We start from the raw sequence: 16,393 nt of genomic DNA on the forward strand, positions 1-16,393 counted from the left end.
GGCATGAGTTTCCGGCCTCATTTTTTACCTTTTTGAAATCCCCACTTCTTTGATATTCACACAGCATCATGTCGAAGAAGATTGGTATGGTGGCTTTCCGCAGCTCAGCCTCAGGGATAAGTGTCATCTCTAATATAGGTCCCACCATGCCTGGGATGAAGCAGATTTTGTTCTGACCTGAAAGAAAAGAGGAACATGAATACATAAAACAGATCCTCCCTGGACCAAGTCTTGCGAAAGACAAAAAGCGAGACATAATAATAACAACAATAGTTAACACTTATATAGTTGTTTACCACGAGCCAGGCACCGTTTTGAACACTTAACATATATTAACTCCCATTAGAGCACGTGCATTATCCAAAACAAGCCCCATTATTAAGGCTAATAACACGGGCGGGCGTGTGGAAAGCACGTCACTGTTTACAAGGGTTTTCACCTGCATCATCTGCTCCGCAAATAGGCCCATGATGGAATATGTTAGACAGGGCAAAGCACAGGCACATTTGAAATTATGTCTGTCTGCAACACATGCCGTGTTGCTGAGATTTTTTAAATGGGCTTTTACCAACTGCTTTATGAAATGAGAAAAGCAAACTTTTAGACTCAGAGCCCGCTATAATAGTGTGGTCGGTGGAACAGGGAGATTTAAAACGTAGCTTGAGGGTCAGGTGAACCACGACTTCTTGTCTCTCCTGCCTCATTTCAAGGCATTCCCTCCATCCTCTCCCCTCGCCCCTGGCATTCTAGCCTAGCTGGGGTGGCTCAAATGTCACAATTTCACCTTGCTTCCCCCACAGCAAGGTTTGTGCACATAACACTCCTTTGTTGAGAATACTTTTCTCTGTCTGCTCCCTAACCCACTACCCATTACAACGTAACTTCCCCTAGATAGGTGCTATCTTAGCTTAAACAATTCTTCCTCCAGGGGAAAAGCCCCCTCCCTACACCACCTCCCACCCTTAGCTAGAAAAGATACCTTGCACTGCCTCTTTATGTTTTGCCAGTTTTGAAATGATGTCTTTATGTGTCGAATCACTAAAGACCATGTCTGTTCTCCTCATTGTGTCTACAGCATTGAGCATAGGACTTATTAGATGATCAGTGAATATCTGCTGAATGAGAAAATAAATTTGTCTAGCTCCTACATTCCCTGGCTGTGGGGCTTAAATTTATGTGTCTCTTAAAAATGCAATAGCGATGCCCAGCTGTTAAGAAGATCTTGTAAAAATATGTCCGCATGTACTTAGCACAGAGCCCAGAAGAATCAGTGCCACTGGCAGGGGCGGTGTTGTCCAGTGGTTAAGGGCATCAAATCTGGAGCTAGATGGCCTGCATATGTAAACTGACTCCGCTCTCAACTATAGCTGTGTAATGTTGAGCAAGTTTGTCTCACCTCTCAGGGCCCCGGTGTCCTCCTCTGTACCTTGGAACAATAACAGCACTTATCTTGTAAGGTTGTTGTGAAGAATCAAAGAATAAATGGGTGATTGTTTAGCAATTGCCCAGGACAATGCTTGGCACGCAGCCCACTTTCTACAGCATTAGCTATTAATATTATCTTTGTGATGTTTGGTCAAAATGAACCACAAAGGGTGGTCTCATTGAGTAGGACTGAGCAGAATCTTCAGAAAATACGCATCAGAAGTGGCAGATCGGGGATAAAGAGGAGCACTTAGGAATTGCAGGGATTTCCTGGGAAGTGAGGGTCAGCATGTTCAAGCAACCCCATCGCTGAAGCTAACACACTCTATATTTCATCAGCTGCTGCCTCCTTCTCCTCTGAGTTTCGGAGCCCACCCTGCTTTTACTGTCAGGATGAACATTTGTGGTCCTTGCCTGGGGCAGAGAGTGCCTCAGGGTACAGAAACTCGCGTGGTATGGCGTGTGGCCTGGCACAGCTGCTTTTGATTAAAGCTCAGAAAAAGAACTGAGAGAGAAAGCAGTAAGAAAATGAATTTTCTTTCAACCTAAATGAGGCTTAATGTTGGAGTAGTTGCCCGGGATTCAGATTAAAAAAAAAAAGGCATCATCCTAGGAATATCCTTATCCTCAGTTAGTGAGAATGAAACGGTGGAGTCAGGCAGAGTTGAGTGAAAAGTGAAGTCACTTTTCCAGGATATCAGCTTCATCACATGATGCATTTGGATGACACTTAAGCCTCAGGTCTTCGCTTTGACCCAATTAGAAAACAATAACAACTTACTTTCTGGAAGGTTTATAGTAATTGCTAATCTAGGTTTCAGATTTCGTCCTTCAAGATCCTTTAAGTCTTTTTCAAACCACAGTGGGGTTTTAAAATTCAAAGTCGAGTGCAAAAATAGGTAGAAGGTAAATGGGAAACTGTCAGATAAGCCACTACGGAATGGAGAAATTGCTTATGCAACAAAGGCTTTTAGAATACTGGAGGGCATTGGGCATGATAAAGATAAATTTAAGATGGTTTAAAATAAAGGGCAGACATGCTGTAGACCTGGGATTTCTCAAATACTTTTGATCTGAATTCTTTACAGTCAGTTGACATATTTGGCAGAATAGGGAAAGCGGAGAGAGAAATGGTGATCTCCAAATACGGTGTGACCCAATGGCCCTTACAATGCTCCCCAAAGAAATTTTATTCATTTACATAAAAATGGAATTTCAGCACATTGGATTTTGTGTTCAAATAATCCAAATGTGTATGTGTTTGCGTATATTTACATATGTAGATGCACATAGAACATATTTGTGGCTAATTGAATACAAACTCATTTGGGGAAAAAAGTGCTTATGCATGAGGCACACCTCCTGCTGTGTTCAAGAAAAGGCAAGGAAGGGCACTTAGTAAGAGGGTCTTTCTCCTGTAACTGAAGCTGAACTTCACTGGAAACAGATACCAATTAGAACCGGCTATTAAAATGCCAATAAGCCAGCAGGAAAAATCCAAATGCCAAATTACACAGGCTTTGGGAGAGGATCTGGTGGCAACCAGAACACAGAAAGAGCTCAGGTGTGTGCGTGGAAAGGGGTCTCATGTTCTCCGGTCTTGGTTTATAATCTGTACAACGGCCTCCTCCAACTGTCTTCCCAGGAGTGGACTGCAGGGTGGAATGCAAAGGTCTGAGGGCACTTGCTGAGATGATGAGCTTGAAAGAAACAAGAAGGAAGGAGGAGGGAGCAGGAAGGGAGGGGAGAAAGGAAGGGTGAAAGGAAGGAAAGAAGGAAGAAAGGAAGGAGGAAGGGAAGGAAGGAAGAAAGAAAGGAGGGAAAGAAAGGAGGGAAGGAGGAAAGGAAGGAAGGAAGGAGGGAAGGAAGGAAGGAAGGAAGGAGGGAAGAAAGAAAGGAGGAAAGGAGGAAAGGAAGAAAGGAAGGAAGGAAGGAGGGAGGGAAGAGAAAAAGGAGGGAGGGAGGAAGGGAGGCCTTTGTCAACCTTACTGAGAATAAAGTCGGGCAAGCCGTGACCTTCTGAGGTTCACATGGGACAGAAGGGTCTCTCTAAAGACTAGCACAGACCCTGCAATGAACAGGGATGAGGGCAAGTTATGACTCCCTGGATTTCAGAGTACAGCAAGCCTCCTGGGGACTTTGAAATAAAGCTGAGCTAATTTTTTTTTAAAAATCACTCAATCAGTTCAAAGGGGGAAGAAAAAACACAGATCCACAGATCTCTGCTCCTCTGTCTTAGGCTTGGAAAAGCTCCCTCCTGGCAATGCTCTGAGACACGCAATCAATTCTCTCCTCATTATTCAGGACTTGCCCAGCCTCAGCTTCCCTCCAGGCCCCATGGAGCCTCTGAGTCTGACAGCCTGGATCAGGTCCTGCCACTGCCACTCCCTGGCTGTGTGGCATTGTGCTTGTCATTTACCCTCCCTGAACCTCCACAATCTCATCTGTAAAACGAAGATAATAACATCTGCCTGGTAGAGTTGTCGAAGCTTAAGAGTTTGTGCAAACAAGGGCCCTGCACAGTGTCTGGCGCATTGTAAAAGCTCAGTAAGTGTTGGTGCTGCTGCTGCCGTGGCTGCTGCTGCTGGTTAGTACTTTGGGTTCAGCTCTATGCCGAGCTTTAGATTAAGCAATATGAAAAGACAAGGTCTAACCTCATGGAGCTCCCTGAAGCTTTGCATGGAAATTTTCAGGCTGGTCATTTTGTTTGTTCACTTTTAAAGCAAACAGCTGAACCGGGAAAAGGGTCAGACAGATTTATCTTCCCTACCATGGCTGACATTCACAACCCCCCACTCCTCTCTGTCTCATTGAAATATTTTCTCATCTGTCCTCAAAGATGTTTGAAAAGCCCCCATTGGATCATGTTTATTCATAGCTTTTTTTCCCTATGACTTTCATTGCTCTCAGGATAAAATGCTGCGGGTCTTTCTGGGCCTGGGCTCCCTCCCTCTCCATACCCATCTTGTGCCTCTCATCTGCCCACCCTCCATCCATCTGTCTGCCTCCCACTCCTCCAACACACCCTGCTCTTCCCCCCTTGGGCCTTCTTCTGCCAAAGAGCTCCTCTTCCTTCCCTCTCCTGTACCCCACTCCAAACTCTACCCGACATGTGTCTCTGCAAGTAAACCCTTTCTCATTTTCTAGGGCTGCGCTATTCAGTACAGAAGCTACGAGCCATATAAGTCTTTTGAACACATGAAATGTGGCTAGTCCATTGGAAATGTGCTGTAAGTGTAAAAAATCCACCAGATACCCAAAAAGGGGGGAAAAACCCTTAGTAACATTTGATATTCATTACACGTTAGTATAACACTTTAGAATGTGGGGTGAAATAAATGTATTGTTAAAATCAACTTTACTAATTTTTGAAAAATATAGACCTAAAGCATTCATAATTAGGAGGCTTATGTTCCATTTCTAAAGAGCAGCACTGCTTCGAGCTCAGGGGTTCTGGCTCTTCCTCACAGAGGCCATCCTTGGCTTATTCACTAAGCAAAAGTCTGTCACTGATTCTCTGGGTGTCCCAATTTTCCTTCTACAGCTATTTCTCCTTCACAGCTATCGTTAAATCATGCTGCAATTAGTATGTAACTACTTAGTGCAACGAGCACCAGTCCATGAGGTCAGGGGCTGTGTCTCTAACATGATTTGGGTTTTTAACCTCAGCTACTGGCATAGTGCCTGGCATGTAGAGGATGTGCGTGTTAGTTTTCTATGGCTGTTGTTATAAATCACCACAAACTTAGTAAATTAAAACAATACATGTTTATTTTATGACCTTTCTGGAGGTTAGAGGTCTGAAAGGGGTTGCACGGGGCTAAATCAAGGTCTGGGCAAGACTGAGCTCCTTCTGGAGGCTCTAAGGAAGAATCTGTTTCCTTGCCTTTTCCAGCTACTTTTCCAGCCTCTAGAGGCTCCCTGTATTCCTTGGCTTGCGGCCCCTTTCTCCATCTTTAAAGCCAGAAACGCAGCTTCTTTAAATTTCTGACTCCGATTTTCTCCAGCTTCCGTTTTTCACTTATAAGGGTTCTGTAATTTTATTGAGCCCACCTGGATAGCCCAAGACACTCACCATCTTCAAGATCCGCAACTTAATCACACCTGAATGTTGCCTTTGCTGTGTCAGGTAGCATATTTCACAGGTTCCAGGGATTAGGACATGGACATCTTTGGGGAGCCTACCACAGTGTTCGATGTTGGTTATTAAATGAATGAGTAAACGAATGGATGGTCACACTAATTCCATTTCCTATTTAATGCCAGCAGCCTATCCCCAACCCCAGGAAGCCATGTTTGCTTGGGCTCATTGCTCCCCTGGAACTCCTGCCCTTTCCCTGTCTTTCCTCAGTCGTGACATGGTCCTCCTTCCAATTCAGAAGCCATTTCCCCACATGGAACCATTCTTAGAGTCCTCACTTACATCCCTTTTGCCTGAACTCCTGGGTCCCCACTACACATTTCACTTTGCCACTTTTCCCAACTAGATCGTTCCATTCCCTGGAGTTTTGCACTGAGCTGGGTGCTCTGTAGAGGCTTAAAAAGTATTGGCTAAATTGCTCTTAAGGTTCGGCCAGGAGAGACCTCCCCATATGGGAGGCTGAGACACCAGGCGCTGGAATGTATCTTTCTTTCCTACAATGACTGTTAACACAGCAGCTCAGTGTTAACCCAAGTAAATGTGGGAGGGTTAAGTGCAAAGTCATTTGAGCAAAATGTGCATTGCTTCATGCCAAGCAGAAATCAAATGGTATGATGCTACACTATTGGGAAAAGTACATTCCATTTGGCATTGGCCCAGGATACTAAACAACAAATGGCATTAACCCCTGAGTGACTGGCTCCTTAGCAACATGTCGTCCTTCTCCCCATGAAGACCTCCCTGCCCATACCTCCTTTCCCCAAACAACACTCACACACAATTTGTCTAGACTTTCCCTTGAAGAATGTTAAATAATCCTCAAGCCTGAGATTATAGCTTTGCAATTAGCTAACTTATAATCACAGGGTTGCTCAAGTTGTTCTTGATGAGAAGAAGAAGATGATGATACTGACGATCATCATGATGATGCCCTGATTGCTTCTGGCCTTAAAACAAAATTTAAAAAACTAACATGCACTATGATTTACTCATTATCAGTAGTCTTTGAAAAATGTAGACCATTGGTTATTTCACACCCTTTGCAATAATTTGCATACACTTTGAAAAAAAATTATTGGTAAAACATTGCACTTGGGATCAAGAGACAGGCTATTTTGGCCTCAATTCAGTCAATGACTTGTTTTTGACCTTGGGAATGTCCTTGTATTTCTCGTGGCCTCACTTGGCAATTTTACCTATAAAATCAGCAAGATCGAATTAGATGATGTATCAGTTAGGAATGCAGCAGAAATCTAACTACCACGACTAAACTGAAGATTTAATTTTCTTGTTTAACAAGCAGCCAAAAGATGGCCAGTCCAGGCTGGGCTCAGTGGTTCACGCCTGAAATCTCAGCACTTTGGGAGGCCGAGGCAGGCAGATTTTGAGGTCAGGAGACAGAGACCATCCTGGCTAACACGGTGTAAGCCTATCTCTACTAAAAATACACAAAAAAATTAGCTGTGCATGGTGGCATGTCCCTGTAATCCCAGGTACTCTGGAGGCTGAAGCAGGAGAATCATTTGAACCTGGGAGGCGGAGGTGGCAGTGAGCCAAGATCGCACCACTGCACTCCAGCCTGGGTGACAAAGCAGACTGCATCCAAAAAAAAAAAAAAAGATGGCCAGTCCAGAGCTGCTTGTTCATCCTCGGAATGTGAGTTTTGTCCGCATGGCTTTCAGATGGCTACTGTCCTTCTAGCCATATTGTCCTTTTCCAGAAAGAAGAGTGGAGAGCGCTATGGGCAAAAATGTGTTTTGTTCATTGAATCTGTCCTCTCTCTGCCTCCTTTTTTTTTTTCTTTTTTTTTCTTTTAATCGGAAAAACATACTTTCTTGTACCCCCAACAGATATGTTTCTGCTGATTCTCGTGGTACAAACTTGGGACACTTGGCTGTTACCTGCTACAAGGCATTGTTAATTGAGCAAATTGCAACCCTAAAAAACTGAATCCTGGATTCAGGTAGCCAGGAAGAAGAGAAGCCTGGTTCTTAGCTCCTCTTGCCCTTCTAATAAATACCTTCTCTGATTAAGGCAGCCACAGTCAATGCCTCTTTTTTGCAATCAAACCTCAACCCCTGATAGATATATCTTTTAATTGCATTAATTCATCCTACAGATTTTTGCTAACAGCAGGGAGTTTGTGATGCTTCAGAGAAAGCACTCTGGCCAAGGTGCTTGTCCAGTTTTTGCCTCTAACCCACTACATGATCTGTACAAACACCTTCTCTCTGGACCTCAGTTTCCTCATTGGTAAAATAGTGGATTGGATCAATCAGTTGCTTCCAGCTATTCTCTGCAGTGCCCAGGACTTCCCCCTAGAAAGCCCTCTACAAGGGAAGTTCAAGAGCAACCTGTTATAATGGGCTCTCGGTCTCCCATGTCACTTCAATTACAATAGCCCTGCTTTCATCCAATTTACTTATTAAGCATGATAATTTTTTTATTGGTCCTCAGTTAAAAATAAATGTTTGAAAAATGCTGGACAATATGATCTCTGAAGAGCCCTTCCAGCTCCAATGTTCTGTGATTCTAAGCAGGTGGAATATTTGGTAACAACTTTTCATTCATCAGCATACTTGGGAGCGCAGGAATGCCTGCCAAAACATAATCTATATCTAAATAAAATCTTCTGTGTGCAAAACAATGGCAATGAAGGACATTCAGAAAAGAGCAGGCCATGTGGAAGGACCTGAAACAAACAAAGCCCAGATCCCTGTTTTGCGATTCTGGCAATGCCTGGGGTGTAGAGCTGGGAAAGGAAGCCCGCCACAGCGTTATCCAGCCTCTGCTGTTGTAGAGCAAAGAATACAAACTAGGAAGTGAACTGAATCTAGGTCCATCCTGTGTTGGGCACATCTGATGTTTTGAAAACTTTCAATTAGTTATCATTAGTATTCATAAATTGAAAAATACATTGAAAAACCCAGTCTCCTGGCTTCTTTTGAAAAACTGAAAGGTATGACAACATTGGGATTGCACTTCAGTAGCACAGGAATTAACTGGAGAGAAACAGCGATAGTGACCGTCTTGTTTTCTCTGCATGGGCATGCCATCTTCACTTTGCTGCAAGCCCTTACTCCTTCTCCTGTTCCTGACCGTGAGGCCAGGTGCCGGCTGCCGTCTGGGCCTATGCTTGCATGATGTTTCCCCATTCCCCTCCCATTGCAAAGCAATGGTAAATAAAACATCAATTATTTCCTATATCCCAGTCCTTACTCACAGTGGAGAAACAAAAGATAGACTGAGTAAGACATGCCTTTCTAGAAAAACAGGGCAGAGATGGTACCCAGGGGACATTTGGCAGTGTCTGGAGACTTTTTCTATTGTCACAACTAGGGAGGATGCTACTGGCGTCTTAGAGAGTAGAGACCAGGAAGAACAGAAAAATTAGGTTCCAGCCCGATGCAGCAAGGATGACAATAATGAGAAAAATTCTGATGTGGGTGTGGTGGCCTCCATGGCTCCAGTTACCCCAGCTGGTGCTCTTATGACCCTCATAAACACTCTGTGAGGGTACTTATTTCCCCAACTTAGGCCTGGTAATGCTAAGTCCCCTTGTTTTAGGCCTTGTAGCATGTAAATGTCAGAGCAAGGCCCAAAGCAAAGATGTGGCAGTCTGCTCTGGGCTTGGGTCCTTGGCTTTGCCTTAGGCATTGGGAGCCAACCTGTAGCCACCTTGTTATCTAGCATGTACTGCTCTTAGCTTAAGTCTGATGCTACCAGCAACCACAGAACCCAGACTGATCGTCTATCCACTGTGCTATGCTTCCCCCACAGTGGATAGAACTTGCTGGAAACGGCATGCAACTGCTGCCTAAAAAACTCATGGGAACTGGCAGACAATAAGAGGTCTGGGGAAGCAAGAAGCATAGTCTGGAGAGGGAATAAAAATTAAATCCAAGAGATGGGCACAGTTAGCATTTATAGGAAATTCAGCAGCCACACCCACGGCAGAACAATTTGGCATCAGAGCATCAAGGAGGGAGCAGAAAAATAAAAAATTCATTACTGTCTATCCATCCATTCATCCATCCATCTTTGCAGCAAATATTTATGAATGAGGATTCAGGCTAGGAGCAAGGTTTATGGCCTCTGTCCTTGTGGAATCAAAATCACACTCGGAGGCTTCCAGCTATTTGATTTCAAGCAAGTTACTTCCCTTTCTGAGTTTCCTGATCAATAAAAGGATGAGGGAACAATTCAATCTTGCAGGAAGAGAAGATTAAATAAAATCTTCTTAGCACAGGCCTGACTCAGACTCTCAATAAATGTCTCCTTGGTTCCATCCTTCCCTCCGCAGGTATCACTCAGGTAATCATACAGGATTCCAGCAGCTCCCCGAGGCAAAGACAACTTCTGGGGTCACTTTTCCGCTCAAAAGACCCTCTCAGCTTTCAGAGAACCAATTCTGTCCAGGAGGTTGGAGGCTGTTTTGTGGACCATGCTATGCAGGATACAGAATGACCCTCCAATCAGCAGCACGCATTCGTGTGATGTGTGAGCATGTTAGTTCCTATAACAGTCCTGATGCCTCTTATAAATTCGCATTTGAATCTGTAACCCATTGGGGGCATCAAGCAGAAGCTTGATATTCCCAACTGCTTGCAGGTTGGGTGGTAGGTATGGGTATGGGGCCCACCACCCCTTCATTCAGTGTATAATCAGGCACTTATTAAGAGCTGGGGTACACACAGTAATGAACTGTTATTTCATGCTCCCACTGCTAAAACCCCTATGGCCCTCTAATGAATGGTCTTTGAGAAGGAGTTTGCTGCGTGCAGATGTGGGTATCCAAATGTGTGTGCCTACTCACCAAGCTTGTACCACATATCACGGATGGAGAAGCCAATGAGACGTCTCATGTCCCCGTACCTAGGAGGAACAAAGGCCTCTGCTTCAGCCACCATCTCAGAGGATCCCACGGACCTCCCCCTCTTCAGGAAATCCAAAAATGCAACCTACTTATTCAGGATTTTGTTGTACTTGGCGTGCGAGAACTGCTCCAGCTGCAGAGAATCCTGGGTGATAAAAGCCACTGCCAGATGAAAATAGTTGTTCCACAGCTGTAAATGAAAGAGTAGAGAACAGTTATGGAGAGGATCTGAAACGGGAAGGCATAAGTGCTGGGTGGCGTGAATAATTTATGAAGATGGCAGAAGATAGAGGCAGAACCAGTTTAATTGTGCCCACTGCAATTTTCTAACTGGCACTGACTCTGAAATTAACATCCTGGCCAAAGTGAAGACGATGGATGGATTTCTCTAGGCGCTAACCTATCCACCACGTCCACTCTCAGACAACAGAATTTGGGAGGAGAATTTTATTTTTGTCCTTTTTGTGCTTTGTTTTGTTTTTTGAAAGACATGTAACTTGCCCCAGCTGGTGAGCTGTTTCCTGCCCCGGAATTAGAGGATGATAAAGGGTAAGATAATTCAGGGATGCACAGCCTCTCTGGAAGTCCTACCTAATTCACCTGACAGCTTGGAGAACCAACCTGCAATCCATTCTGCCTTAAAATATTTTGTGTTTTCTTTCCCCTTAGTTTGATGGTCTCAAAGTGTGGTTCCCAGATCATCAGAAGCAGCACCTGGGAACTTGCTAGAGCTACAAATTCTCTGGCCCCTGCCCAGACTTACTGAATCAGAACCTCTGGGGGTGGGACCTAGAAATCTGCAGGGTAAAAAGCACTCAGGTGATTCTGATGCGCATTTCAGTTAGAACCCCTGTTGGCCCAGCTGAGATGCAGGCTTCTCAGAATTTTTGCCTGTATCTGATCTGTTGGTGCTATATGTGAGGCTAGTAGAAGGTCTCAATGGCAGGAGAGGCCTTCTAGAACTCATTCCACCAGCTTGCAGCAAAATGGAGCACGTAAAGGAGTCAGCACATTGTGACTGCTCAAAAGATTAGCCACACTGATGACAATCTAGATACAGGCTACAGAACCAGAAAGATTGTAGATTCAAACCATGGGTCTACAATCCATGCATTCCTTGCAACGCCTTGGTGAACCCTTCTGCAAAACTAAGGTAATCTGGTACCCACTGCAGAAAGCTGTAATAAAGATGACACAAAATGATGTGTTTAAAGGCATGAATCACAGTAAGAGCTCAGAAATGCTGCTAGCCTTTGCTGTTGTGGTTTTATTTCAGTGGTTCCTTCGGTGCCAAAGCCAGTGATACAGCCTAGGGTCTTGGTGCTCAAGGGAAATTGTTGCACGATGCCAAGGTCCCGCAAAGAGTAGGTGGGAGACAGCCTTGTGGAGCAAAGCCCACCCACTTTAAGGCCCTCTCAACAGTGTATATAGCAAGAGGATGGGTAACATTAGCCAGATAAATCATCCAGCCTGGAGACCTTCATCCTTAACTCGCAGATGTTCATTGGTGTTTGCAGATGGCCAAGGCTATAAAAAAGGCAACTCTTCCACTGATAAAATAACATTATCATTGCTGCCCAGAGTATGACTCAAATGGATTTGTGGTTCCAGTCTTCGAAAGAAGCAAAACAAGCGCTCTAATTTTACCATGGGCCAGGCACTTTCTATGCACCCTCTTTTCATCTCTTAACACTTGACAGCTCTTCTTATTCCTCTCTTATAGATGAGGAGACTGAAGCTTAGAGAGGTTAAGTATTTTTGCAGAAGTCTCTTAGCTTGTTATACACACGTCAGAGCTAAGATCTGCACCCAGACCTTCCAACTGACATTTGAGGCTCTTTTAACACACCACGGTTAGTCTTCAGCTGGGGATGTATTTAACAAATATTTCTGGAACATCTGCTTAGTGCCCAGGCATTGCCACAATGTGGTGAGAGAGCAGCGGTTACACAGTGATGCCTGGTCTCATGCAGCTTACATTTTGTTGAGTGAATGCTTTTTTCTTTACTTGGATCTTTATCACCCACGTCCCAAAAAACCAAACTGCTCCTGGGGTGCAGTGAAGTGGTCTCTTGGCTCATGGTCCCCTTAAAGTCAGCTCTCCATGCAAAGACCAGAAGAACGTTTTAAACACATCAGATCATTCGAGACCAGCCTGACCAACATGGTGAAACCCTGTCTCGACTAAAAATACAAAAACCAGCCGGGCATAGTGGCATGCATCTGTAACCCCTGCTAGTCAGGAGGCTGAGCAGGAAAATCGCTTGAACCCAGGAGGCGGAGGTTTCAGTGAACCAAGATGGCACCACTGCACTCCAGCCTGGTTGACAGAGGGAGATTCCGTCTCAAAAAACAAACAAACAAACAAACAAACAAAAATATCAGATCATGCCACTGCCTTCCTCAAAGTCCTCCAAAGGTTCCTGTAACACTTGGAATCAAATCCCCTTGTTTCCGTAGCAACCCTGCTTATCTAAGGTTGCTATATCTAAGCTTGGGTCTCCTGTCCACATCCCCTCAGACTGCCTTTCCTCCCGGCACCCAAGTGACTTAGCAGCTTCTCCAGGGCCTTGCTTTGAAAATGTGCAGCTTTGGTCTGCTTATGTCCAGAGCTCATACCTTCTCATATTTCAGATGAGACTTTGAAACAAGCTGGGGAAACAGAAAACCATGGCCACAGGACATGGAAATGAGAGTTTCCATGAACGTCAGAAATCTCTTATTTTAGGGGACAGCAAAAGAGCAATCACGGTACAATAGGAAATAGATATCCAACAAAACAAGTCAATTTACAATTACTTGTGAGAATGACTTCAGAAATGCTCCCTAACACATAAGACATGTCAAATATGGTTGAGCCTCTTGCCAGTCTTTAGTCCACCCTGAATGATTTCTTCAAAAAAATGTTTTCTCTGTCATCACTTTCCTGATTAAAAAAAAAAAAAAAACTGAGACATAATTTATATACCTTAAAATTCACTTTTTGAAGTGTATGATTTAGTTTTTAGTATATTCACAAGGTGGTTCAACCATTTTCATCATTCCAAAAGAAACCCTCTAACCAATCAGGCGTGGTGGCTCACACCTGTAATCCCAGCACTTTGGGAGGCTGAGGCAGGTGGATCACTTGAGGTCTGGAGTTCGAGACCACTCTGATCAACATGAAGAAACCCACCTCTACTAAAAATACAAAAAATAGCCAAGGATGGTGGCACATGCCTGTAGTCCTAGCTACTCAAGAGGCCGAGGCAGGAGAATTGATTGAACCTGGGAGGCAGAGGTTGCAGTGAGCCAAGATCACACCATTGCACTCCAGCCTGGGCAACAAGAGTGAAACTCCATCTCAAAAAAACAAAACAAAAAAAAAAACAACAAAGAAACCCTCTACCCATAACAGTCAGTCCCCCTTCTCCCCAACAACACACCAACACCTTCTCCTACCTGGTCCCTGGAAACTATGCAAGTGTGACGCATCCACCCCAGGCTTGGCATACACCAAGCACTCAGTAAATGCAATGGTGTTGATGGTAGCACTGGTTGTGAAGTATTTGTATGCCCTGTCTTCTCCAGTTGTAAGCTCCACAAGTACCAAAATCCTGTCTTCTATTTATTTGTGTCCCTAATGCCATGCTCAGCACAATGACTTCAATACAGTTGGGCTTCAGAAAATATTTGTCGATTGCTGTATTGTCACAGAAATTCTTCAAAAGGTCCCAGATTTTTCTTTCTGCCCTGCTACAAACTGCCTGGAAACTGTTAATACTAATGTACTGTCTGTCTCTGTGGATTTGCCTATTCTGACAGCTCATATAAGTGACATCATACAATAGGTGGCCTTTCATGCATGACTTTTTATACTTAGCGTAATGCTTTCAAGGTTCATCCATGTTGTGGTGTGGATCAGTACTTCATTTTTTTGTTGAATAATATTCTATCATATGAATATAGACATTTTGTTTATCCATTCATCCACTGATGGTCATTTGGGTTTTTGCCAGTCTTTGAATATTATGAGTCACAGCATTGACGCTATGCTGCTACGAACATTTTTATACAAATTTCTGTGTGGACATACGTTTTCAATTCTCATGGGAGTGGACCTGGTTTTGTTTTGGTTTTGGCTTCTGTTCTGGAAGAACTTTATGAACCAGGAGGCCACAGCTGTGCCTCTTCTTAGTGAATTACAAATGGTATCCAAGTACCTCACCCATGGCCCCTGCCCAGTTCTGCCCATGGGGCTCTATGGAATGACTTCTGGAACTCAGAGGAGGTTGTCACAGTGTGTGGCTCTGTGCAGTACCCTGAGAGTTGAGCTGTGGTCACAACTACACATCGCTGAATACTTAGAATGCCTCTGCCCCCAGCCTTTCTTCACTCTTGTTCCCGAAGAATGAGATCCAAATGCACTCACCTGGCTTTTAAAGTCTCATACAATTTCCATGGCCTCCAGTGTTGTCTCCTTCAACAAACTGCCCACCTAGTTGGGCTGGTCTGCTCTGACTCCACAGAAATCACAGGAGAATTTTGGTCTCCATGGCTTTGCTCACAGTGGTTCTCATACCTGCAGTGACTGTCTCCTATTCTTACATCCAAGCTGCGTTCAAGACCTGCTTCCTTCAGGAAGCCTGTCTAGATTGCAGGGCACCTTGGGTCTGCCTGATCACTTCCTGATATGAGGAGCACTCATTGTGTGCAACTCCATCCACAAATCAGGGATGTCAGTCCACGATTCTGTACTTGGCCTTGTGCTCTATTCATTTCTCATGACAGCATTGCCTGATGGTCAAGAGCACATGTGTCAGTGCCTTGCAGACCAGGGTGTGAAAACCAGTTCTATTGCTTATTAGATGGGTTCCCTTTGGCTAGTTACTTGAACTTTCTGAGCCTCATTTTCCTCACTTATAAAATACCCAAAATAATGGTACTTACCATAATGGACTGTTGGAATTACAGGATCATATGATATGAGCATGAGGCATCTATTACAGGCTTGGCACTAAGTGCTCGGTAAATGGAATGGTGGTGTTGACAGTAGCGTTAGTTGTGGAGTATTTGTATGCCCTGTCTTCTCCACTTGTAAGCTCCATAAGTAACAAGACTGTGTCTTCCATTTATTTGTGTCTCTAATGCCATGCTCAGCACAATGACTTGAATACAGCTGGGCTCCAGGAAATATTTATTTATCGATTGCTGTATTGTCAGAGAAATTCTTCAAAGGGTCCTAGATTTTTCTTTCTGCCCTATTACAAACTGCCTGGTGATATTTCTACTAAGTGCCTAGCTCAGCTGATTAGGGGAAGCCACAGTATCTCTTTAGCAAAACGACAGGTCTCTTTGCCCTGGGGAAGAGATGAGGTGATTTCAGATTGGGAATTTAATATTTTGAAATTATAGAACAATAGAGGGTTAGAACTGGAATAAATTTGTCATCTGTTCTGACTACTGTATTGCACAGAGGTAAAGTCCAGATAAGGTAAAAGACTACCCAAAGTCATGCTGCTAGTGGGTATTCTGAGAATTTAGTTACTTTTAATTAGCTCTCAAAAAATTATAAAAGTAATACACACACATAGTTAAAAAAATGAAAGAAAAAATTTACTAGGAGAAAGTTATTTTCCATCCCCTACCTTGAATCCAAGCCTAATTCCCCAGAAGAAAATGCTAACAATTCCTTGGATAGCCTTTCAGAATTTTTTTATGCATAAACAAATGTATGTATAGACATCTTTTTTAAAAGTCTGCTGCACTTGGCTTTTTTCTTTACCAATATATCTTGCAAATGTTTCTATATTAGCACATACAGATCTGCTTCATTCTCTTTTATTGCCACATTGTATTCTGCTATGAGGATGTACTTTAATTTTAACCAAATTCCCTATTTATAGACATTTAGCTTGATTCCAATTTTTTTTTTTTTTTTTTTTTTTTTTTTTTTTTTTTTTTTTTTTTTT

The 16,393-nt window shown here is 43.6% G+C and overlaps 1 protein-coding gene across 2 annotated transcripts in view; it reads right to left on the minus strand.

Annotated features, from left to right (window-relative positions):
* The window catches only part of DOCK2 (dedicator of cytokinesis 2), a 443,384-nt gene that overhangs the window by 63,330 nt on the left and 363,661 nt on the right, over window positions 1–16,393 (minus strand). For both annotated transcript variants that reach the window (XM_032252751.1, XM_032252750.1), the window contains exons 31-33: window positions 10,532–10,632; window positions 10,383–10,441; window positions 29–177 (exon numbers count right to left, since the gene is read on the minus strand). In XM_032252751.1, coding sequence (XP_032108642.1) covers window positions 29–177; window positions 10,383–10,441; window positions 10,532–10,632 — 309 coding nt within the window. The remainder of the gene's footprint in view (window positions 1–28; window positions 178–10,382; window positions 10,442–10,531; window positions 10,633–16,393) is intronic.

Source organism: Sapajus apella, unplaced genomic scaffold, assembly GCF_009761245.1.
Source record: "Sapajus apella isolate SASKATOON/1434 unplaced genomic scaffold, GSC_monkey_1.0 scaffold79, whole genome shotgun sequence".
NCBI lineage: Eukaryota > Metazoa > Chordata > Mammalia > Primates > Cebidae > Sapajus > Sapajus apella.